General features: G+C 42.6%; 1 protein-coding gene across 2 annotated transcripts in view; it reads left to right on the forward strand.

The window, feature by feature from the left end:
- LOC126484217 (meckelin) overlaps positions 1–24,047 on the forward strand; it is a 221,669-nt gene that overhangs the window by 97,961 nt on the left and 99,661 nt on the right. Inside the window, exon 8 of one of the 2 annotated variants that reach the window (XM_050107630.1) lies at positions 8,529–8,813. In XM_050107630.1, the coding sequence (XP_049963587.1) occupies positions 8,529–8,813 (285 nt within the window). The remainder of the gene's footprint in view (positions 1–8,528; positions 8,814–24,047) is intronic. The other variant, XM_050107631.1, reaches the window with a different exon arrangement.

The raw sequence follows: 24,047 nt of genomic DNA on the forward strand, positions 1-24,047 counted from the left end.
GCATTATTGTTTTGCTGCACGGCTGGCTGTACAGTCTGTCATATTAAATTTGGCACGCGGAGACGCTTCATATCAAACTACTAAAGGTCATCAGTTCAAGTTAATTATTAATACAGTCAACAGTACTCAACGTTCATAGTGTTGCTGCTAACTTTGACACTCCAAGAGCGTTCATAAGGTAATGTGATCACAGTTTTCATCACTGTTCATCGTTATCCACAATGTAAATCACAGTTATTCACACGTCCACTAGTTCCTGCGAAACACGTTTCACTGTTCTGATTGCTGTCAGTAGTTTTCCACAGTACTTAACAGACAATCTACATGCAAATGGCACTTTTCAAGTAATGAGGTCTGGTACACTTGCACGTAAGTTCATATTACCATGACTGAATAACAAAATTTAAAATTTTACACTGTCACATAAACATGAGACAATATAAAACTTTCAGAATCTGCTACATTATCTTGACCATGAGATCATTACTGAACTGTCCAGATAACAGTACATTTCCATTTTTATTACAAATACATATATGTATATATTTCTATTTTTTTTTGTTTTTTTGTTTTTTATTCGGATTGTTATTTACCATGTTTTTAGGACAGATGTCCATGTTCGGTTTATCTAACAGGAATGTTGCTCATAAGAGCATTTTAAATGACTTCGTAATGAAACCGTGTACGTAAATCAGTACACATTCAGATTTCGCTTCACTAGTGGTGAAAGCAGTTTATTTTATTTTTTTTTTTTTTCTCAGTCACACAGCTCACACACCACCAACACTCACTACGTGTGTGGGACTACATGACTCGATCTTATGAAAATATTTTTGTTATATCCATTCTTACACACGAACAAATATATTATTTAAGCATTTTAATCATTTCTATCCTACGTACAGAAAGGTAAAATTCCTCACATTTAATGCAATAACACTCAAGTGTTTATCAAGTTATTTATCCCTTTTAAAGTAAAAATACATTTATTATGGGGATTCTCTACTCCTTGTTCAAATAATTTAACAACATTGCAGTATAATACTTGACATAAAAGCTTGTAAACTAATACATACATGATATTATCAAATTATTTCTGCTAATTATTTTACCATAAATGCTATATATACAGTTATGGGGTAGTGCACTTGCACTTCTGATTGGTCCTTCGTATCACTTCATTTTTCTTAGTCCAGGGGACCGAGTAAGATGCTCTACAATAGGTCTTGTGCGGATATACACTCCTGGAAATGGAAAAAAGAACACATTGACACCGGTGTGTCAGACCCACCATACTTGCTCCAGACACTGCGAGAGGGCTGTACAAGCAATGATCACACGCACGGCACAGCGGACACACCAGGAACCGCGGTGTTGGCCGTCGAATGGCGCTAACTGCGCAGCATTTGTGCACCGCCGCCGTCAGTGTCAGCCAGTTTGTCGTGGCATACGGAGCTCCATCGCAGTCTTTAACACTGGTAGCATGCCGCGACAGCGTGGACGTGAACCGTATGTGCAGCTGACGGACGTTGAGCGAGGACGTATAGTGGGCATGCGGGAGGCCGGGTGGACGTACCGCCGAATTGCTCAACACATGGGGCATGAGGTCTCCACAGTACATCGATGTTGTCGCCAGTGGTCGGCGGAAGGTGCACGTGCCCGTCGACCTGGGACCGGACCGCAGCGACGCACGGATGCACGCCAAGACCGTAGGATCCTACGCAGTGCCGTAGGGGACCGCACCGCCACTTCCCAGCAAATTAGGGACACTGTTGCTCCTGGGGTATCGGCGAGGACCATTCGCAACCGTCTCCATGAAGCTGGGCTACGGTCCCGCACACCGTTAGGCCGTCTTCCGCTCACGCCCCAACATCGTGCAGCCCGCCTCCAGTGGTGTCGCGACAGGCGTGAATGGAGGGACGAATGGAGACGTGTCGTCTTCAGCGATGAGAGTCGCTTCTGCCTTGGTGCCAATGATGGTCGTATGCGTGTTTGGCGCCGTGTAGGTGAGCGCCACAATCAGGACTGCATACGACCGAGGCACACAGGGCCAACACCCGGCATCATGGTGTGGGGAGCGATCTCCTACACTGGCCGTACACCTCTGGTGATCGTCGAGGGGACACTGAATAGTGCACGGTACATCCAAACCGTCATCGAACCCATCGTTCTACCATTCCTAGACCAGCAAGGGAACTTGCTGTTCCAACAGGACAATGCACGTCCGCATGTATCCCGTGCCACCCAACGTGCTCTAGAAGGTGTAAGTCAACTACTCTGGCCAGCAAGATCTCCGGATCTGTCCCCCATTGAGCATGTTTGGGACTGGATGAAGCGTCGTCTCACGCGGTCTGCACGTCCAGCACGACCGCTGGTCCAACTGAGGCGCCAGGTGGAAATGGCATGGCAAGCCGTTCCACAGGACTACATCCAGCATCTCTACGATCGTCTCCATGGGAGAATAGCAGCCTGCATTGCTGCGAAAGGTGGATATACACTGTACTAGTGCCGCCATTGTGCATGCTCTGTTGCCTGTGTCTATGTGCCTGTGGTTCTGTCAGTGTGATCATGTGATGTATCTGACCCCAGGAATGTGTCAATAAAGTTTCCCCTTCCTGGGACAATGAATTCACGGTGTTCTTATTTCAATTTCCAGGAGTGTACGTTCATATTATACTGGTAATCTTTTATGATTCCAGGGCATTCAATGAATAGTCCGAGGTATCTGGATAATAATTCTGTTAATTGTCTAGCCTCTGAAGCATTAATGCAAGTTGCCTCCTGTACTTTCTCTTCTATTGTTGTGACGATGTCACTCACGTTGCTGGGTGCATCGTTATTTCGATTTTTGTGACACATCTGTGGGTGCTTATGATCCAACACTAACAACTTCTGTTTGCTGACAGAAAGATTCATTTCTCTTATTAGCGGAAGGTTCGCTCCGAACTCCCGATTCAGCATTAATGTTATGGGTCGCTGTTGGTACTTAAGTGCACCATGTCCCACGGGCGAGATCAATTACAGCTTCCCTTTCCCGCAGGAACTCAAGACCCAGAAGCACCGGTACTGACAAGTTATCCATTAGTAGGAATGTGCATAATAAGCGATCATTTCCCAAGGAAACTTCCACCTGTGTCTGGTATTTTATACTCTGTGTCTTTTTTCCCAATGCCCCTATAACCTTACAATTTGCAACCGGCAAAATCGGCAATCTGCTTATCTCTGATACCTTCTTGAATATTTTCCCTTTGTGGCTTATCAAAGACAGCAGGTTCCTGATATAGCTCATTTTCGATCCTGTTGCCATCCTGATACCGCATCATGTTTATTTTTTGTTCTGTCGACCTATTGCCTTCATTGTTGGCCTCGGTCACCTGGCCTACAGGGACCGAAATTAATTTGTTGGCTTCTGAGTGTTTTAGTTTTGTTTCCGAAGGTACCTCCACTGTTCTAACATTTTGTGAGTTTTCAGTCGGAGGAGGCCTTCTTGGATCCCACCACGGTGGATATTGATTGCTTGGTATAGGTATAGCCTGTACATAATTTATTGGCTGACCTGAATTGATAGAATTTTGCTGCGGGTGCCAATGACTTGGCCCTGGCTGTCACCAGTATTCACTGTCACCCCGCATATTTTTAGGCTTGTCTTTATATGGACTGTCTGACCTGTTGTCATTTTGTCTCTTTCGGTTGCTATTGTTATTGTTTGGGTTTTCATTGTGGTACGGCCTCTGATTACCATTCGGTTGTTGGTGTTCTTTGGCCTTTTGACAATTACTGTTATTATTATTATTATTAGGATAACCAAAATTTTGGTTGTAGGGATTCCTCCTACTATTATTATTGTTATTATTGTATTTTCCGTTACTATAAGCTTTACTTTTATTTTTCTTTGGACTACCTTCACCCCTATTTCCATTCCATGAATTTTTTTCTATTAGGACTATTATTATTGCTGATCGCGTCAGAATTTTTTCAGGCGTCTTCTTGCACTAGATCCAGAGAATCAATTACAGACAGAAATTCTTTCAGATCGGTGTCCGTAACATTAAATACTTTTTCTCTAATATGTATGGGTAATCTAGCTTTTAACACTTGCAATAAGTCTCTGGTGGTTACTGGCTCATCCCAGTACCGGGTCATATTAATATATTTTTCAAAGTACTTTCTTAAGGAACCTGACTTCGGATTGTACATTTCTGATTGTAAACAATTTTACGGAGTCGCTCTTGAGTAGACGCTGACCAGAATTGATCAAGGAACGCCTTCTCAAAGTCATGGAAAGTCTTGCAAGTCTCTGCTGCATTTAATGCCCAGAATGACGCATCACCAGAAATATGTGAAACCGCAAACTGTATTTTCTGTTCTTCCGACCATGATTTTGGAAGAACACTTTTGAAGTTTCGAATGAAAACTACTGGATGTATGTATTTCTTGCTTTCTTCGTTAAATATTTGAAACTGTCTATGCTTAATTAGGCTTTCTTCATGTGTCAAAGTAGTTAAGTGCATGGAATTGCTATCATTCGCAGGTGGTGTGGTTACTTTATTACAAGTACATTCTATTCCACTATTATTGTTCCTTGGTGTCACATATTGCTCTGGTAATATCGGTTGATCACCAAAATTTGGTCTTCCTTGTGGTGCATTAATATTCGCCGTCAGATTATCTGTGATCTTTTGCCTGTCAGTACCAGTGTTGTCATTACTGCATACTGTCATATTTTCAAAGTTTTGATTTTCAGAGCTCAGCACCCTGGCTACTTCTGTTCGGACTTGCTTTCGGATTTCCGAGGGAATGTCCTCCTGCATTGTTTCCACAACTGTAGCCAAGGCTTTGAATTGGTTCTATAGTCTATCTACTTCAGTTTGAAGACTATTGACCTGAACTGGAATGTTTGTTAGCGGTTCAATAGTGGTTTTTACTGCATCGATCTCCTGCTTAAAATGGGTAGTAATAGCATTATCACGATCGACCAACACTTGATTTATCCTACGGACAATTTCTTTATCTCTTTCCAGAAAAATATTGTTTATATTTTCCATAAATTTCTTTTCCTTTTCTTGGTCCCTGAGCTCCTGTTGCTGTTTTTCTATAAGCTTTTCCTGTCTACGTTTTTCCTTTTCCTGCTGACGTTGTCTTTCACGCCCCTGCTCTTTAAGCTCGCGTTGTTTTTCACGCTCCTGCTCTTTAATAGTAAACTTTTCAAATAATGCTGTTAGCATATCCTGTATGGACATAGCTTGAGCATTGCTAACTTCTGCCCCTTGCCCAGAAGAAATATTGTCATTAATTCCTAACTGGTTGAATCCAGGAGTGTCAGTTTGGTTTAGCAGCTCCTCAGTTTTACTATCACTCGGGACATCAGTTACTAAATTATCATTCATAATTAAATTTTCTAATAATTCGACAGAAATATGGGTAGATTGTCCTACCTGAGACCCTGATGTCATCTATGCATCAGTATGCTCATTCAGTTTATTTTTCTTTTGTTTAACCATTCTATCACCAATATAGCACAACAAATACATAAATCACTGACAAGCACCAGTTGACACAAAATGATCTTATAACTAACGCATATACACAAATAACACTGAAAAATATTATTCTCGCAGCCAGAATATTCAATTATTACTACTTACAGCTGCAGGTACTGATTTTAATTTGAAATTGCACACGTAGCAAATGTTGTTAGTGTGTTGCTGCTCAGTTACCGAATGTGCACATCTGTTCCTACCTGAATTGATTGACAGTTGTGGACTGCACTGCTTATGTGAAGTAACTCGTGTGTCTGGCACCAGTGCAGATACAGATTCGTACAGCAGTTTGGTAGGAAGATGTCAATGCTCATGAAACAAATAAATAAACAATGATTAATAGTTTGTTTTGGTACCCCGTACCTGTAATAGATCACAATTTCAATTATTAAAGTGAATAAATGTGCACTGGTGGCCCCACGTTGGGCGCCAATGTGGCGTTTGCTGGGTTATTCAGTGGTTTGGTATTTAACTAATTTGTAAATGGATATGATAATCTTATTTTATTACATTGAGTAATTACTAAATAATTTTTCTCCCGGCTAAAGAATTGGTCAAGTTGCTAAAGAACTCCAAGTTAACATTGTGTTAAAGTGTTGTCTGTAAGTTGTGTAAGTGTCACTGAATCACAGTTCATACAACAGATTCAATACAACTATTGATTAAGACGGAAGCAGTTATCTTCAGCAAAATGATCATTAAAACCACCAAATATCAGCTGCGCACAACACTGACGTATGTTACCTGAAATAATATTCTTCGCAACTCGTGCGTAATTAATTTTGGCTCCATACATCAGCTAGAAAAGTTTCTTATAAGGATCGTGCTATGAGCACTGTTTTTTAAGAACCAATCTGATTCGAATAATTTTCATTCAAATGAGTTCGGGACCACCGGTGCACATTTATTTTTACTCATTTGTATTTACATTCAGCATTTATGTCTGCAGAGTTGCGTAATTTGAATTTGCCGCTGAGACAATTGTTAAGATGGCGGCAGACAATTGATAGAGACTTTCTATTGTTGGACCAAATAAGTATTTTAACTGCTTATTAAACTTCACAGAAACTCTACTTTCGTATTGTGCACTATTTAGACTTCATCAAGCAAACATTTGATTTGTTTCTAAGGAAAACACAGACAAAAATGTGATACAAATCGCTATCATCAATGGCTGCACTCCTTGCAGCAGAAAGAAACAATTAACACAGATAATGCTTACTGAGAGAGGAATTACAGTTACAAATAATTATTCACTCATGTTTATAATAATAATGAACTCTATTTTCAAGTAATAATTAACAAATAATTACAATTTCTTAACAGACCTCAGTTTGATATGCATCTTGCGTGCTGAACCTACAAAAGCCATCCAACAAAAGGTAAAAAAGCAAAGGAAGACAAACGCAGATCATAAAACGAATTTACAATTATCATTGTCTTTGTATGATACACATCGATATGTCTAATTACATCATAGAATATTATATAAATAATTAATGTTTATCATCATATTCACTGTTTTTCCATATGTCGAATACATAATGTTTATAACTGTTAGAGGCATAATTTCCTCTCGTCGCACTGTAGCCAAAAATTTATCTCATGGATGTTACAGCATCAACACCAACAGGTGGGAAGCACAGGCTAGCAGGAGACCAGAGTCGTGTAATGATACATCATCTGGAATGTCGATGCATGATTAGACAGATTAAGGCAGAAAAAGCTTTGCAAAGCTATCACTGCTCTGGCCTCAGCAGCTAGATACACATGTACCGTGCTGTCATTGCCTTGATAAGCCATATGAAAAAACATAACTCATAACCATACAGACACTGTAACAATCGTCTACCAAGATGTTGTGGCCAGTATGTGTATACTACTTTGACATGAGAGAAACAAGCTTTCTCACAGTACTAAGGAACTGTGTATCAAGATGTGTTAGATAATAACGATTTTTCAGTCTTGAACTATATCCTTCTTCTGCCACAAAATCAAAATTGATTGACTCAGTGGCAGTATATGAGCAGTTATCACTGATATGTTCTTGCACTCTGCTGTAAAAGTCATCTCTGAAACTTGATGCAAAAAAAATTTGAGACTGGTGCTGCAGTTTTGTGTACTTACCTAATATGTTCAATTTTTAGTAGTTGCCTACAGAATAGGGTCCGTTTGAGCCCACATACATCTCTGTTTGTGTCTTTCTTTGCTCAGAATGTTCTGCCGATTGTTTTTTGTAAGACTGTTTGAGATCTCCACCTTTTATAGTTGCAACAGAGAAAACTAACATGTCTGTGATAAACTCCTGATGCACTGCCATTGAGTAAATTGATATTGATGAAACATGTCATAACATAAAGGCACAATTGGAGGTTGTAAAAAGATGTGTACTAATATGTTGTAAGAAAAAGTTCTGTAGTAATGTAGAAAGTTTTGTTTCTTTTGTATTGTGGTACTTTGTTCTGTTACTGAGTGCTCAAACAAATTCCTGCAGCATCAGAAATGTGATGGTTAGTAACTATATATTGTCACAGCTGTAAATGTACACTTTGATTTGTTTTGACAAGCTTAGGTTTTTGTCCATTTTGCAATGAAACTAAGATATAACATGAATTGTAATCTTCACGTGTGAGAAAACGCTTATTCTTGCCAAAAATGTCAAAGTGTAAAGCTATTACTGCTTGAAAATAATTAATTTGTAAAACGGTAATACCTAGTACACTAATTAGAATCTGAAGAATGGCTTCTAATGGGAAAGGTTAATTTTTGAAAGATCATAACATTTAGTGCATACAGTCAATGATTATTTCTAAACTGTGGATTTGCATTACCATAGATAGCTTCCAGCAGAAAAGATGATTCTGTGTCTGAATCAATTTCTTTGACAATATGTTTTGTGTATCAGCTGTTGCATTGTATTGTGTTTGTTCTTTCATTATTGTTATTTGAAGTACTTAATTTAATATTAGATTTGTTTTGTCATTCCAGGTTGCAGTTGGTATTTTGTCAGCCCTAGCCATAGTTTGGTCAGGTATAGAGACTTGGAGTTATTCTCGCAGATCAGGACGTGTGGGTATTGACCTCCTCTCTCTGGTGCAGCTTGCTCTTTTTTCCTGTGGGAATTTGGCAAATGTTTTTTTCTTAGTTGCTGCTTCTGCTAGCGTGTATACATTTGTATTTTACAAGGGACAGAGTGTTGTTCAAGTTCTGTTACCAGCTCCAGCTCATGAAGATCTTATTAAAAATTATATGATCAGTTCCCTTGTGCTGAAGGTATGTGAAATGTAATTATGTACACCATTAATAACAATGTTAAAGCCATTGTTTCACATTTAGTATAACTCCAAAAAATGAAATAAAAAGCCAACCTCCTTCAGTGTTAACAATGGTAGAAACACTGAGGCGAGAAACTGTTATTTCTGTGCCATTTAGGGGGACTATGGAAGAGATTCTCTAAATTGCATGGTTATAAGTCTCTTTGTGAGTGACTACGATTGCTTGATTTTTGGATGGGTTAAGTTTTGTGCCCACTATGAAAATGCATGCTGGATGGCTGTGCATAGGTTTCTTGCGCTTGCACTTACACTAAGGTGAAAACAGTTATGGGTAGCAATATGCACATATACAGATGGTGGCAGTATCACATACACAAGGTATAGAAGGGCAGTGCGCTGGTGGAGCTGTTGTTTATACTCAGGTGATTCACGTGTAAAGGTTTCCGATGTAATTATGGCCACACAGTGGGATTTAACAGACATTGTTTGTGGAATGGTAGTTGAAGCTAGATGCACGCAACATTCCATTTTGGAAATCATTAGCGAATTCAATATTCCAAGATCCGCAGTGTCGAGAGCGTGCTGAGAACACCAAATTTCAGGCATTACCTCTCACCATGGATAGTGCAGTGGCCAGCAGCTTTCACTTAACGACAGAGATCAGAGGTGTTTGCGTAGAGTTGTCAGTGGTAACAGAGAAGCAACCCTGCATGAAATAAATGTGGGACATATGTCAAATGTATCTGCTAGGACAGCACCAAAGTTTGGTGTTAATGGGCTGTGGCAGCAGATGACCAACACAAATGCCTTTGTCAACTGCACGACATCGCGTGCAGTGCCTCTTCTGTGCTTGTGACCATATCAGTTGGACCCTAGATGACTGTAAAAACCATGAGCTGATCAGATGAGCTCCAATTTCAGTTGGTAAGAGCTGATGGCAGGGATCATGTGTGGCACATATACCACAAAGCTTGGACCTAAGTTACAACAAGGCACTGTGCGAGCTGTTAGTGGCTCCATAATGCTGTGGGTTGTGTTTACATGGAGTGGACTGGGTTCTCTGGTTCAACTGAATTTATCATTGATTGGAAATGTTATGTTTGGCTATTTGGAGACCATTTGCAGCCATGCATCCACTTTAGGTACCCAAATAATGACAGAATTTTTATAAATGATATTGCATCATGTCACCGGGCCACAGTTGTTTGCAATTGGTTTGAAGAACATTCTGGACTATTTGAGTGAATGATTTGTCCACCTAGATCGCCCGACATGAGTCCAATTGAACATTTACTGGACATAATCGATACATCAGTTTGTGCACAAAATCCTCCACCAGCAACACTTTCGCAGTCTCCAATAGTTATAGAGGCAGCATAGCTTAATATTTCTGCAGGGGACTTCCAATGCCTTGATGAGTCCATGCTGCATCGAGTTGATGCACTACTCTGGGCAAAAAGAGGTCCAACACATATTGTGTGGTATCCCATGACTTTTGTCACCCCAGTGTATAACTGCTGCAGTTATTAAGCATAGTGGAAATTGTGTCATGTCCCATAGAAATAACTATAAAAACACAATATATCTTCAGATCCAGAACTATACATTTCTTTCCATAAAGTTGTAAAAGAAGAGGAAGAACCAGGTGGAGATAACATATTGGACCTACTGATAACAAACAGACCCGAACTTTTCGAATCTGTATGTACAGAACAGGGAATCAGTGATCATAAGGCCGTTGCAGCATCCCTGAATATGGAAGTTAATAGGAATATAAAAAAAGGGAGGAAGGTTTATCTGTTTAGCAAGAGTAATAGAAGGCAGATTTCAGACTACCTAACAGATCAAAACGAAAATTTCTGTTCCGACACTGACAATGTTGAGTGTTTATGGAAAAAGTTCAAGGCAATCGTAAAATGCGTTTTAGACAGGTACGTGCCGAGTAAAACTGTGAGGGACGGGAAAAACCCACCGTGGTACAACAACAAAGTTAGGAAACTACTGCGAAAGCAAAGAGAGCTCCACTCCAAGTTTAAACGCAGCCAAAACCTCTCAGACAAACAGAAGCTAAACGATGTCAAAGTTAGCGTAAGGGGGGCTATGCGTGAAGCGTTCATTGAATTCGAAAGTAAAATTCTATGTACCGACTTGACAGAAAATCCTAGGAAGTTCTGGTCTTACGTTAAATCAGTAAGTGGCTCGAAACAGCATATCCAGACACTACGGGATGATGATGGCATTGAAACAGAGGATGACACGCGTAAAGCTGAAATACTAAACACCTTTTTCCAAAGCTGTTTCACAGAGGAAGACCGCACTGCAGTTCCTTCTCTAAATCCTCGCACAAACGAAAAAATGGCTGACATCGAAATAAGTGTCCAAGGAATAGAAAAGCAACTGGAATCACTCAATAGAGGAAAGTCCACTGGACCTGACGGGATACCAATTCGATTCTACACAGAGTACGCGAAAGAACTTGCCCCCCTTCTAACAGCCGTGTACCGCAAGTCTCTAGAGGAACGGAGGGTTCCAAATGATTGGAAAAGAGCACAGATAGTCCCAGTCTTCAAGAAGGGTCGTCGAGCAGATGCGCAAAACTATAGACCTATATCTCTTACGTCGATCTCTTGTAGAATTTTAGAACATGTTTTTTGCTCGCGTATCATGTCATTTCTGGAAACCCAGAATCTACTATGTAGGAATCAACATGGATTCCGGAAACAGCGATCGTGTGAGACCCAACTCGCCTTATTTGTTCATGAGACCCAGAAAATATTAGATACAGGCTCCCAGGTAGATGCTATTTTTCTTGACTTCCGGAAGGCGTTCGATACAGTTCCGCACTGTCGCCTGATAAACAAAGTAAGAGCCTACGGAATATCAGACCAGCTGTGTGGCTGGATTGAAGAGTTTTTAGCAAACAGAACACAGCATGTTGTTATCAATGGAGAGACGTCTACAGACGTTAAAGTAACCTCTGGCGTGCCACAGGGGAGTGTTATGGGACCATTGCTTTTCACAATATATATAAATGACTTAGTAGATAGTGTCGGAAGTTCCATGCGGCTTTTCGCGGATGATGCTGTAGTATACAGAGAAGTTGCTGCATTAGAAAATTGTAGCGAAATACAGGAAGATCTGCAGCGGATAGGCACTTGGTGCAGGGAGTGGCAACTGACCCTTAACATAGACAAATGTAATGTATTGCGAATACATAGAAAGAAGGATCCTTTATTGTATGATTATATGATAGCGGAACAAACACTGGTAGCAGTTACTTCTGTAAAATATCTGGGAGTATGCGTACGGAACGATTTGAAGTGGAATGATCATATAAAACTAATTGTTGGTAAGGCGGGTACCAGGTTGAGATTCATTGGGAGAGTGCTTAGAAAATGTAGTCCATCAACAAAGGAGGTGGCTTACAAAACACTCGTTCGACCTATACTTGAGTATTGCTCATCAGTGTGGGATCCGTACCAGGTCGGGTTGACGGAGGAGATAGAGAAGATCCAAAGAAGAGCGGCGCGTTTCGTCACTGGGTTATTTGGTAACCGTGATAGCGTTACGGAGATGTTTAATAAACTCAAGTGGCAGACTCTGCAAGAGAGGCGCTCTGCATCGCGGTGTAGCTTGCTCGCCAGGTTTCGAGAGGGTGCGTTTCTGGATGAGGTATCGAATATATTGCTTCCCCCTACTTATACTTCCCGAGGAGATCACGAATGTAAAATTAGAGAGATTAGAGCGCGCACGGAGGCTTTCAGACAGTCGTTCTTCCCGCGAACCATACGCGACTGGAACAGGAAAGGGAGGTAATGACAGTGGCACGTATAGTGCCCTCCGCCACACACCGTTGGGTGGCTTGCGGAGTATCAATGTAGATGTAGATGTAGATGTAAGGAGTGCAATTTTAAGTGGGGAGGCTAATGGTCCATTTGGATTCATATCCAAGGAAAGATCCGTATGTGTGGCAGAGAAGAAATGTGTAATCAAGTCATATTAAAACGGAAATTGAGTTAACAACATAGGAAGACGTTTCTGAATGTCAGTTCACTGACAGCTTTTTATTAGGTAATGCTAAACGAGAGCAAAATAAATCAACTAGAGAATCAGTAAATAAGAACTGAGAGTTGAGAGAGCTGAATTTATAAATAATCACAATTATGAACTTTTGTTTTATGATCATTAAGTCATGGTCTAATGCCTGTTTATTTGTTTGATATTTTATCCCTTACTGTATGATTCCACCTTCGCACCACCACATACCTTTCTGTACCCTCACTACCCAACAACTGGGATTGCTGCTCTCTGCAGTCACATTTAGCAGCTAGAGACAGCAGTGGTCACATGTGAGTGAGTTGGGCATGTGTAAACGTGTGTATGTGTTTTTCCCCATCTGAAGAAGGACTTTTTCTGATAGCTTATAACATTTAACTCATCTTGAATGTGAAAGTGTGCCACTCAAGAGCTGCTCCATGTTGTTACATTCCGTCTTTGATGACGTTCCGTGCTTGCACCAGAAGACTGCAAGTTTTTCAGTGCTGTTCACTAAATAATGAAAAACCCAATAACAATAAAATGTTGTCACACTTGTTCTTGTCATTTTTGCGAAGCCTGACTTTAATATTCCCACTAGTGGATGAGATCGATAGCAGATTGAAGGCATTACAGTTAGCATTAATCAGGTGCCACTGGAGTTACGATCGCCGGGTCACTTGGGTGCAGCCATTAGCAGCACAGAGGTACTTGAGTAGCCATGGGCCAGCCTTGAATAGTATGTTGCATCAACTCTTTAGAATCGTGCGTAGCTGCTATGTTGAAACCAATCTTGCTGTGAACTTGATATTCTGGTTATCATTATGTTTGCTTTTCTTCTGTTTTCCACTCTTGACAAACTTGCCTTTGTTTAAAGTTTACCCATTCATATTCAGAGCGGATGTAAAAGTGGTGATGTGTTCTTACCCCACTGAGTTTATGGCAACGTGTTATGGACCCAAAGTCCTTGTTTCCAGCTACAAGAAAAACTACAGCAGGAACAGCAGGCTGCACTTCTGCAGCTCTTGACTCAGCAGCAGCAATAATCCTGCAAGTTTGTGGTCGCAGCTTTTGTATCCTGCCTGGAAGGCGGCGCGTGGGTCTGCTCCTGAAAACTGAAGGGTAGGCCGAATGTAGGAAGCTAGGAGGAGCAGGCGAGGTAGAACTCTCGGTACTGCAGTGTGAATTAAAATCACCTTTACTTTAGCAAGAAGATAAATACATAACTTTGCACTGAGGTGAGCAGGTAGGTGTGAAGCCGTACATCAAGTTACAAAGTTACAATTAGTGGTTCGCCCACTATGAAATAGAAACAATGTTGCTAGGTTATCTGCTTGGCATCAACTGGGCTGAATCTGGAGCGGAGCTCGTAGATCTGCACAGCACCGGCTAGAGGGCGCTATCGCTGGTGTCGGTGTCGTAGTGCCAACCTAAGAACTTGCACCTACGCCGTGGCATCGTAGCTATCGATACCAAATCCCTCCCCCCCTGAAATGACACACCGTCATTGAGTATGGCTTCCGTTGGAGGGTGGAGAGACCCAGGGGCGGCACAGCTGAGGGGGCGGACAGTGGAACTGCCGGGGCACGCTGGCCACCCACGACCCCAAATTGCTCGCGAGGGGGCAAGGAAAATGTCCCATGGAAAACCTGCCCTGGCCGCGCACCGCCACTGGGTATGCTCGGATGAGGAGGCGGAGCAACGACCACCATGAGCAACGGCGGCGGCGGCATGACGGCAGCCTCAGCATCCATCGGTTATGGCACCACGGAGGAACATGGCGGCAGCGGCGCTGACAGCCAGAGGTGGGGCCGCGGCGGCAGAAAGAGTTGCCCGTCCATTGCAGGTGATCGGACCCGCAATGGTGACAATGGCAGCTGCGACCACGGCGGAGGCACGAGCGGCATAGGCGCCATCGGTGGAGTCATGGGCTAAGGCGGTGGAAGCCACAAAGCCTCCAGTTTTGCCGGAAAACAACCAGTAGTAGAAAACTGAGGACAGCACAAACGGATCTGCTTACGGTGTCACTTGACAGTGTCGGAGGGACCAGAAATGACAAATAAGGTGCGGCCAAGCTGGCAAAGAATGTGCCCCTGCTCCCAGCGCTGCCTGCCAGAGAAAATGCGATAGAACACCAAATCATGCGGTGCCGAGCCAGAAGTTCGACTGGGGGTGGAATGTGGCTGAGGTCAGATGATGAATGCCATTAGCAGCTTGGAGTGCTTCAAACTCCAAGTACACGAATTGGGGGCCATTGTCAGAGACAATAACTTCAGGAAGGCCCTCAATGCAAAAAATCTATGTCAAAGCCCGAATAGTACTGGCAGATGTAGTAGAAGACATAGGTACAACAAAAGGAAAGTTGCTGTATGCATCGCGGTTCTAGGCCCGCAGTCCGGAACCGCGCGATTGCTACAGTCGCAGGTTCGAATCCTGCCTCGGGCATGGATGTGTGTGATGTCCTTAGGTTGGTTTGGTTTAAGTAGTTCTAAGTTCTGATGACCACAGATGTTAAGTCCAATAGTGCTCAGAGCCATTTGAACCATTTTTTGCTGCATGCGTCAATAACTATCAACCAGCGGGTGTCCCAGAAAGGACCCACAAAATCAATATGAACGTGCTGCCGAGGTGCAGTAGGAGTCAGGCACGCAAAGAAGCGCTGGCGGGGAGCAGATTGATGCTCTGCGCAAGAGCGCCAGTTAGCAAGTAACTTCTCAATATGTTCATCAATGCCGACCCAAGTGCAGTGACCACGTGCTAATTGCTTCGTCCGCACAACACTCCAATGACCAGTGTGCAGCAGTCGGAGGATTTCTGACTGCAACGAACAAGGTTCCAACACACGAGACTGATCATTGTCAGTTCGTAACAAGATATCACCATGGTGTGCAGGCAAGTTGCGACGTTGCGTGAAGTAACACTGTACAAGAGGATCTCAAATCTGCATAGCATACGGAGGCCATTGAGTACGAATATAGTGCAAAAGAATCTGCAAAGAAGCATTGGCGGCTGTCGCAGCAGCAATGCAACGAAAATCCACTGGAAAACCATCAGCTAATTCCTTATCTTGCAAATCAATAAACATGCAGGACAGTTCGGAAGAATCAAACACTAAACGCTTCATCAGGACCGATAGGCAGACGAGACAAAGCATCAGCATTGCCATGCTGGGCTGTAGGCCGAAACAAGATTTTGTAATTGTTGTTAGACAAAAACAAAGACCATCGTTGCAACTTTTGTGCAGTACGGGCCGGAACTGACTTTGGCGGGTGAAGCGACGACGTCAAAGGCTTATGGTCGGTGACCAAATAGAACTTGTGACCGTACAAAAAGTCATGAAACTTAGTCCCTCCATAGACAATAGCTAAAGCTTCTGTCTCGATTTGAGAATAGTTTTGCTGGGCAGAATTGAGCAGCTTAGACGCAAAAGTGGTCAGGCGATCGACAGAATTAATGCAGTGCGAGAGAACTGCTCCAATGCTGTGAGAAGATGCATCAACAGCCAAAACAACTGGTTTGGAGGGATCGAAAGGAATCAAACAGCAATCACTCAACAAAGTAGATTTGAGCTTGTGGAAAGCAGTGTCATATTCTGAAGACCAAACAAAAGGGACTTTCTTACGCCAGAGGCGATTAAAAAGGCACTGCAATCTGTGCTGCATTTGGTATAAAACGAATATAATATGTAATTTTGACCAACACAGACTGAAGTTCTTTCAAGTTCCTGGGTGCTGGCAACTATCTAATCACACTGAGATGTGACGGCGAGGGGTGGATACCCTGTCCGTTAATCATATGTCCTAAATACTGAATCTCAGTGTGAAAAAATTTGCACTTGTCTCTGCTACACTTTAGTACTGCCTGCAAAAGTACAGTAAATAAGGCACGCAAATTCTGCAAATGTTTGTCAGGGGTGCGACCTGATACGACTATATTATCCAGATAGTTGGAACAACCAGGGACAGTGGCACACAACTGCTGCAAGTAAGATTTAAAAATAGCAGGAGCCAAAGCACAACTGAAGGGAAGGTGGCAAAAGTTGAACAATCCAAGGTCGGTGTTGATCACAAAATAGCACTGCGACTGTTCATCGAGCGGAATCTGAAAGTACGTGTCCCGCAAGTCAATCGTGGAAACAAATTTTCACACACCTACTTATCAAAAATGTCTTCAGGATGCGATAAGGGAAAGGTAGCTACCACTGTTTGGGGATTTTCTGTAGACTTAAAGTCAGCACAAATACAGAGACGACCATTTGGTTTCTTCACACACACTATAGGCAAAGCCCATGGCGAAGCAGAAACAGGTTTAATGACACCACTGTCTTGCAAATGCGTAAGTTCAGCAGCTGTGGCGTCACGCAGTGTGTGCGCTACCGGGCGTGTGCACCGGAAAATAGGCATGGCATTGTCTTTAACTACAATATGCACTGCAAAGTCTGTGGCACAACCAAGGCCATCAGAAAAGAGTTCAGCAAAATCATCGCGCAGTGCGGCAATGCTATCTGCGTGGTCACTAGCGTTGATGTAAAGTACATTGTCCTGAATTGTGAGGCCAAAAATTTCAAATGTGTTCATGCCAAAAATGTTCATAGAATCACTAGAGCAGAGCACATGGAAAGACACTGTACGGGTCATTGCACCATATATGGCTAGGAAACTACACATGCTGAGCACTGAGATTTCCTGTCCAGTAAATGCAGTCAGCGTTGAATGTGAACGACGAAGTGGGGGCGAACCAAGCAAGTTCTGTAAAGAAACTGACGCACCAGTGTCCAGCTGCATGTGAACAGAACATCCACAAATGTACAAAGTCACAAAAAGTTTCCTCGCATCGTGCTGAATGCTAGAGGAAGTGTCTGGCAAAACTTGATTCACACGACGCGCTGTAGAAGCATGTGAAGCAGAAGGCTTTGAATAAATGGCATTAACGTCCATAGGCTGATGTGAATCATGATCATGGCAGTTTCTGTTGTGGTGACACCCACACGAGTCACGCGAATGGGAGACAGGTTGTGAATTAGAGTTTCTCTTACTGCACACAGCGTGCGCATGTCCTTTCTTATTACAGAAATAACACTGTGCTTGACAGGATGGGCAACTGTCCCTCGGGTTGGCACGAAAACAGTTTGGACATTATTTCAGTTTCTTAGTGGGTGCCTGGTTTGAAACTTATTTACTTGCGCGTGAGTGGCACGGCGGCACGTGCCATGCTGGGGCCGGGCGGGAGGGCACTTGTTGTGCCATGCTAACAGTACACACACCCGGGGTCACATTGAACGTGGAAGTAGCCATGTCTAATGTATCTTGTCTGTCCAGCAAGTCCACTACTTCCTGCAAAGACGGGTTTTTAAATTTTAGGATTTGCTCACGGGTGCGGTGATCCACCACATTCTGTGCAATATCATCTCCAATCATTATATCCGCATATGAGTGTCCACACGAGCAATTAAAGTCACAATCAGAAGTTAGTCCCTGAAGGTCCGCTAACCAAGATTTATTCGACTGAGTAGGGCCACGCCGGAGACGAAAGAATTTGTAGTGTGCAGCTACCACATTTACACTGTCACGGAAGTGGGAGTTCAAAGCATCAATCACTTTGTCGTAAGATTTAGTTTCTGGGCGGGTGGTGGGAAACAACTTGATGAGCACATGGTATAACACAACACCCGCGTTGGCAATGAAAAAGGCAAGCCGCTCTGTACCTGGTATGTTGTATGCTGCGAAGTGTTCCTTGAGCTGGGTGATGTATTCTGTATCGTAGTTATCGATACCACAGCAGCTATACTCCCTCAATCACAGCCTTCAGTAAGTCTCTGGAAAGCTCACAAGTCTGTTCCACCATTTTGGACTGAATGTTTTTTCTTTTAGCAGTTGTTTATATGAAATGGTGCAGAAATTGCAGTCAGTCTCGAACCCTAGTGAATTGTCTTTCAGTGATCTATATGCTTTGTTAACTAAGTACTCTGGTCAGCAGACATACCTTTTTGGAGGTAGGCTCCAGTTTACTCAGTGTCATAAACAACATAGACAGTTGCATGCAGCATGGGCTGCTGACTTTGAAGATCTGACACCGAAATGCAGTTTCATGTGCCAGAACTATAAAGTTTCATATATGGAATCATTGATTTAATATGTGGCTCTGTGTTTTGCACCTGAAAGGGGGGGTCACAACTAAAGCTGTGGCCAAATCCAATTCTATCCTTGGTGAAGGGCTTAAAATTATTAAATACTCTGTGGTTGCTTCAGAAGCTCAGCATTTTTTTACAAAGGAAATTCCCATTTCCGAAGTTGTTAGTCACCATCACAAGGAGCGGTCAACTGATGATTCCGACTCATCATCCTCTAATTCTGCCTTTAAGCCTTCCCTGAGATCAAAGATGTCTGAAGTGCTGGAGTCTCGTGAGGGATGTAAGAATGTCAATCATTCTGTTCTCAGCACTGGATGACCTTTTTTAATGTTAATCGGGCAAGTCAAAAACATCCCCCTTCCTCAATGTTTTGACAAATGACCTGCATGTTGAAAAAACTCTAGTTCTGTCCTGACTGTGGCAGGAGGCATACCAGAAGCAGATGCCCTCATCCTGCAGCAGACTGCTGGGCCTGTGGCAAGTATAGTCACGTCACTGTTGTGTGTGAACAAGCGACACGCTAGCCCCGTATTCATCCTGAACATGACAATACTGAGGTCCACACAGTCATAGGCTGCAGAGCAGGCAATTTCCATGCCACTGCGAAAGGCTACTTTGGAGATGACATTGTTTGAGCTGTCTATGGAGTACCGGCTGGAAACTGGCACTGTCTTTAATCCGCAAGTACGTGTCTGAGCCGATCAGTTTGCCTCTGCTGTGATGGGGCTGGCGTCGAATGCTGTCTTACTGCCACAGGTACATTTCTCTCCTTGGAGAATTGTTGCTGGTAGATAAGTACAAAAACAATGAACACATACTAACTTTCTTAGTTGCATGCTTTCCCATGGCTACTAACATTTGCATCTTGGATGCTTTTATCAGTTTGAGTTTCAAAGTAGGGCATCAATTCAATTTAGTGTCAGACACAGTCGCTTTTTCTGATCTTGATGCCATATGCACTATGTGTAAGGAATTAGGGTGTGCATGTAACTACACAGCTCAAATTTCTCTGAAGCTTTCTGCAGTGCCTGGATTTTTCCGAGTTCACCTGCTTCCATTTACAGTTCATAAGGCTGCTCAGGTGGTGCCAAGTCATTATTTCCCTGATTTCCACCAGTCAGTGTATGATGCCCACGGTGGTCATTAAATGATCAGCTGGGTCTTTATGTGTTTGTGGTGATTTTAAAGCCTATGTTAATTCCCAGTGTCACACCAGTCTGTATCCATCGCTTTTCTCAGATGAGTTCCTGACCACACAAGGTGGGGGCCACTGTTATTCGAAGACAGATTTAAAGGATGGTTACTTCCAATCTCTTGTAAATCCCTGTTCACTAGTCTGGTTATTCTTATGTTGGCTTCTCAATGTATATATTCTTTAATTTTCTTGTTAACAGTACCAGCTTGTTCACAGGAATTAGCAGAAGTCCAGTCTAGATTTAGATCGCACCACCTTGACACTCATGCAGAAAGGTGCGTAGTATTCTGCTGAATCCATTTTCAATAAGCTGCCACAAAAATTCAAAACTCTTAGCAGTAATGTGTGTGCTTTCAAGTCCAGATTGAAGAGTTTCCTCATGGGTCACTATTCCTATTCTGTCGAGGAGTTCCTTGAAAAGTTAACAATCTCTGTGTTACATTGTTGACTGTGTTTTTAAAACTTATAGCTTCTCATCTTTTTAGAATTTGTAAACATTTTATTTTATCTATTATTACTTTTCTGTTCTAATTTCATGTACTGATGTAGGCGGAAAAAAAAACAAAAAAAAAAAAAAAAAAAAAGAAAACCTCCTGCTTGATGACACCTCACATCAGGCACTAGCTTTAAATATTTGCCACTAGACTTACACAGGTAGAATCACTTGTCGTTTCGGGTTGTAAGTGCACCTGCCATTTTCGAAAAGTATTCATAACAACTGATTCAAGTTATTCTGTGCTGTGTTAATTCTTTGGATGATATTATCATTAAGGATCTACACATTCGAAGCATCACAAGAATCTTTTATATCTTTTTAAATGGCTCCAGAAAATGGTTTATGCTGTCAACTGTAAAAGTAGAGTTTTCTTTGCCCTCTGAATCAGATACCTGGGGCACATTCTTAGTCACAAAGATATCTAACCCATGTGCGACCGTGTCGACATTACATAAATGTGCTGGCCTTTAGTAACATTGAACATTTGCAGGTAAAATTACATTCTGTGCTAAGTTAATTCCGCAAGTGGCACTGATCAAACACACTCTCAGTCAGCTAAGGGTGTCAGGGCATCAGATTTGTGTGGTCAGACACCTGTCAACAGGCTTTTCAGCACGTTAAGAACAATCTCGAGGTGGCACCATATCTTATGCCGTAGACATCAGGACTGCCATAGGTTCTGGCAACAGACATGTTCCAGTAGAGCACTGTAGTGATTTTGTCCCACAAATTATCAGTTGGTTCTCAGTGCCCAAGTACCTTCAGCTCTAAAACATTAAATTCTTCACAGCTCGTCTGTTCCCAGATTGAGGCGGAGTCTTTGGTGATTATTTATGGGATCAAGAAATTTTGTGTGTGTTTGTATGGCAGCAAATTCTACCTGTTGGCTGATCACAAATCCTTGATTTCTTTGTTCGGGCATTTTTCTAAGGTCCTGGACAAGATGGCACAGCATCTGCAATGATGGTCATCGTTCTTAAGTGGGTACCACTACGAAATACAGTTTCACCCCACCGCCCACCACACCAGCACAGATGCCCTGTTCTGCCTCCCTCGTGGCCCTAATACAGAATTTGATTGTCAGGAAACTGTTTTGTCCTGGATCGTTACCTACAAACAACCCTGGAAGAAATAACACTGACGGTGCATGAGGCATCCTTGACATTGTCCTCTGACCGAGTACTGAGGAAGATTTTGTTGATGGTTCAGCAAGGGTGGCCACAGTGTATTTCCCACCAGGCTGACCCAGCAATTTGCAATTAATTTGCACTTTGCTATCAGGTTGATGCTATGCAAGGTGTCTTAATATTGGCCATGGAGGACTCTGACAGCTCAGGTCCCACATCCTCCCGCTCCTTCACTTGTGACACTGAGGGATGATGCACATGAAGACTTTGGCCAAGTGGTGCATCTACTGGCCTGGCATTAATACCAGCATTGAATGCGCATGCACTCCTACTTTGCCTGCTCCTTTCATTATGCATCCCCAGCACATTTTTCACCATCACACCATCCTGACCACCCTTAAGAGAGGGTCCATATCTATTTTTCTGGACCATTTCCGGGAGCTATGTGGCTGCTGGTGATGGATGTCCTCTTTGACATCCTGTATGTGGTACGCATGCCATCTGTTACCATCCCACTATTATCTGTTCCCTGGAGAGGATTTTCATAATTGAGGGGGCACCTTGCACCCTACTATCAGATAACCGGCCCCAGTTTATATTGACTCAGTTCCTGGCCTTGTGCTGCTGTAATAGCATTGACTGCCCATTTTCACCCTGCATCCAGCATGGAGGCTCGGTGGTCGTCTGCACATTCAAAACCCCGGTGTGAAAGGCCTTGCTGACACATCATCCGAGGATGAGTCACACCAACCATCCTTACCTCCACCTCTGAGCTCTAGACCAGGCACCAAGGTTGCTACCAGCTGGTTCTCTCACCCAGTCTCCTTGCCTCCTGTACCTAGGTACAACATTTGGCCCTACTCACCAGTGTGTGGGATCATGGTTTGGGAATCCATGAAGATGGAACTGCCCCCACTGTCCCAACCTTTCCTCACCTGGTGGGACTTGAGTAGTCTACTGCCACAGGTGCGCTGCTGTCTTCAACAACCCTGCAGTCCTTAACTGGGCCTCCTGACTTGGTTGGGCTCGAGCCTATGGGTCTTGATTTGCTGTACGGGAATGCTGCCTCTCCACATGCCCATTCCTGCCAGTACCAGCATAGACAGGGAAATTTTTGACCCTATGTGCCAGTTTCAGGGGATAGGGACTTATTATTCCCAACTGTGGCCGAGATTGTTAGTGGGTTAGAAGCATTACATTTATCATTAGTCAGGTGCCACCAGAGTTGTGATCACAGGGCCTCATGGGCTCAGCCAATAGCTGTGCGAGGCTAGGTGAGTGGCTGCGGCCACTCTTGAATAGTACACTGCTTGAGCTCTTCCAGATCCCAACTGGCAGCAATTTGGAAACCAACTGACTGTGGCACTTGGATATTCTGGTTAGGATTATTGGCAATTTGTCTGTGTTCTGCTCATTATGACCTCAGCATTGTTTACGGTTTATGTGTTCATATCTAGAACTGACATAAAACAAACTGCCTGTAAATACGAAAGTCAGTTGCTGCTTGTTACAGTATTAACTTTCTGAAGTTCTTTTTGTATAACTCTTGTGAGAGGCAGAAGTATGTTGTTTTCTTTTTGCCTGTTACATTTTCTTTTATATTGCTGTTACAGCTTTTGTGCTTGAGTGTTGCATGAGAGTATAACTGTAACAGTGCAAGATAACAGATATACTATGACATGTTACAGGTGTAACTGGTATGAAAATTGATCCAAAGAGTCTCCATTATCAGCAGAAACCAATGTTAGGGGAAAAGATAATGAAACATAGTTGCTGTGAATAAATTTGTAAAACAACTCGAAAAGCTGTCGCTGGTTTTTTTTTCTCAATAGATGCAATGTTTGTCACAATTATAAGTGTCTTTGTACTTAATTATCGAGCAAGGTTGCTAGAACTCATGGCTAAGAAAGCATCTCCATACATTATATTCAACTGTTTCGAGAACAATGTAAGACGGAGAATAAAACTTCGGTACAAAGCATTTAATATGCAATCTACAAGTTAATCTGCAAACTATAGAATTTAACAGTTTATGGCCCCAAACACTGTAAGAAGCTGAGGGTAAAGTGTCATCAGCTGAGTATGGATTACAGTTTTGAGGTTAGAAATACCAACAGCTGAGTTTTAGGTTAAAAGATTTATATTCATAAAGAAATGTTTCAACACATATTGAATACTGCAATAAATTTTTACAGACATTGAAGAAGGTGATTGGCACCTGGAAAAGGAAAATAAGAGGCTTGCTAGAT

The sequence above is a fragment of the Schistocerca serialis genome, chromosome 6 (assembly GCF_023864345.2).
Source record: "Schistocerca serialis cubense isolate TAMUIC-IGC-003099 chromosome 6, iqSchSeri2.2, whole genome shotgun sequence".
NCBI lineage: Eukaryota > Metazoa > Arthropoda > Insecta > Orthoptera > Acrididae > Schistocerca > Schistocerca serialis.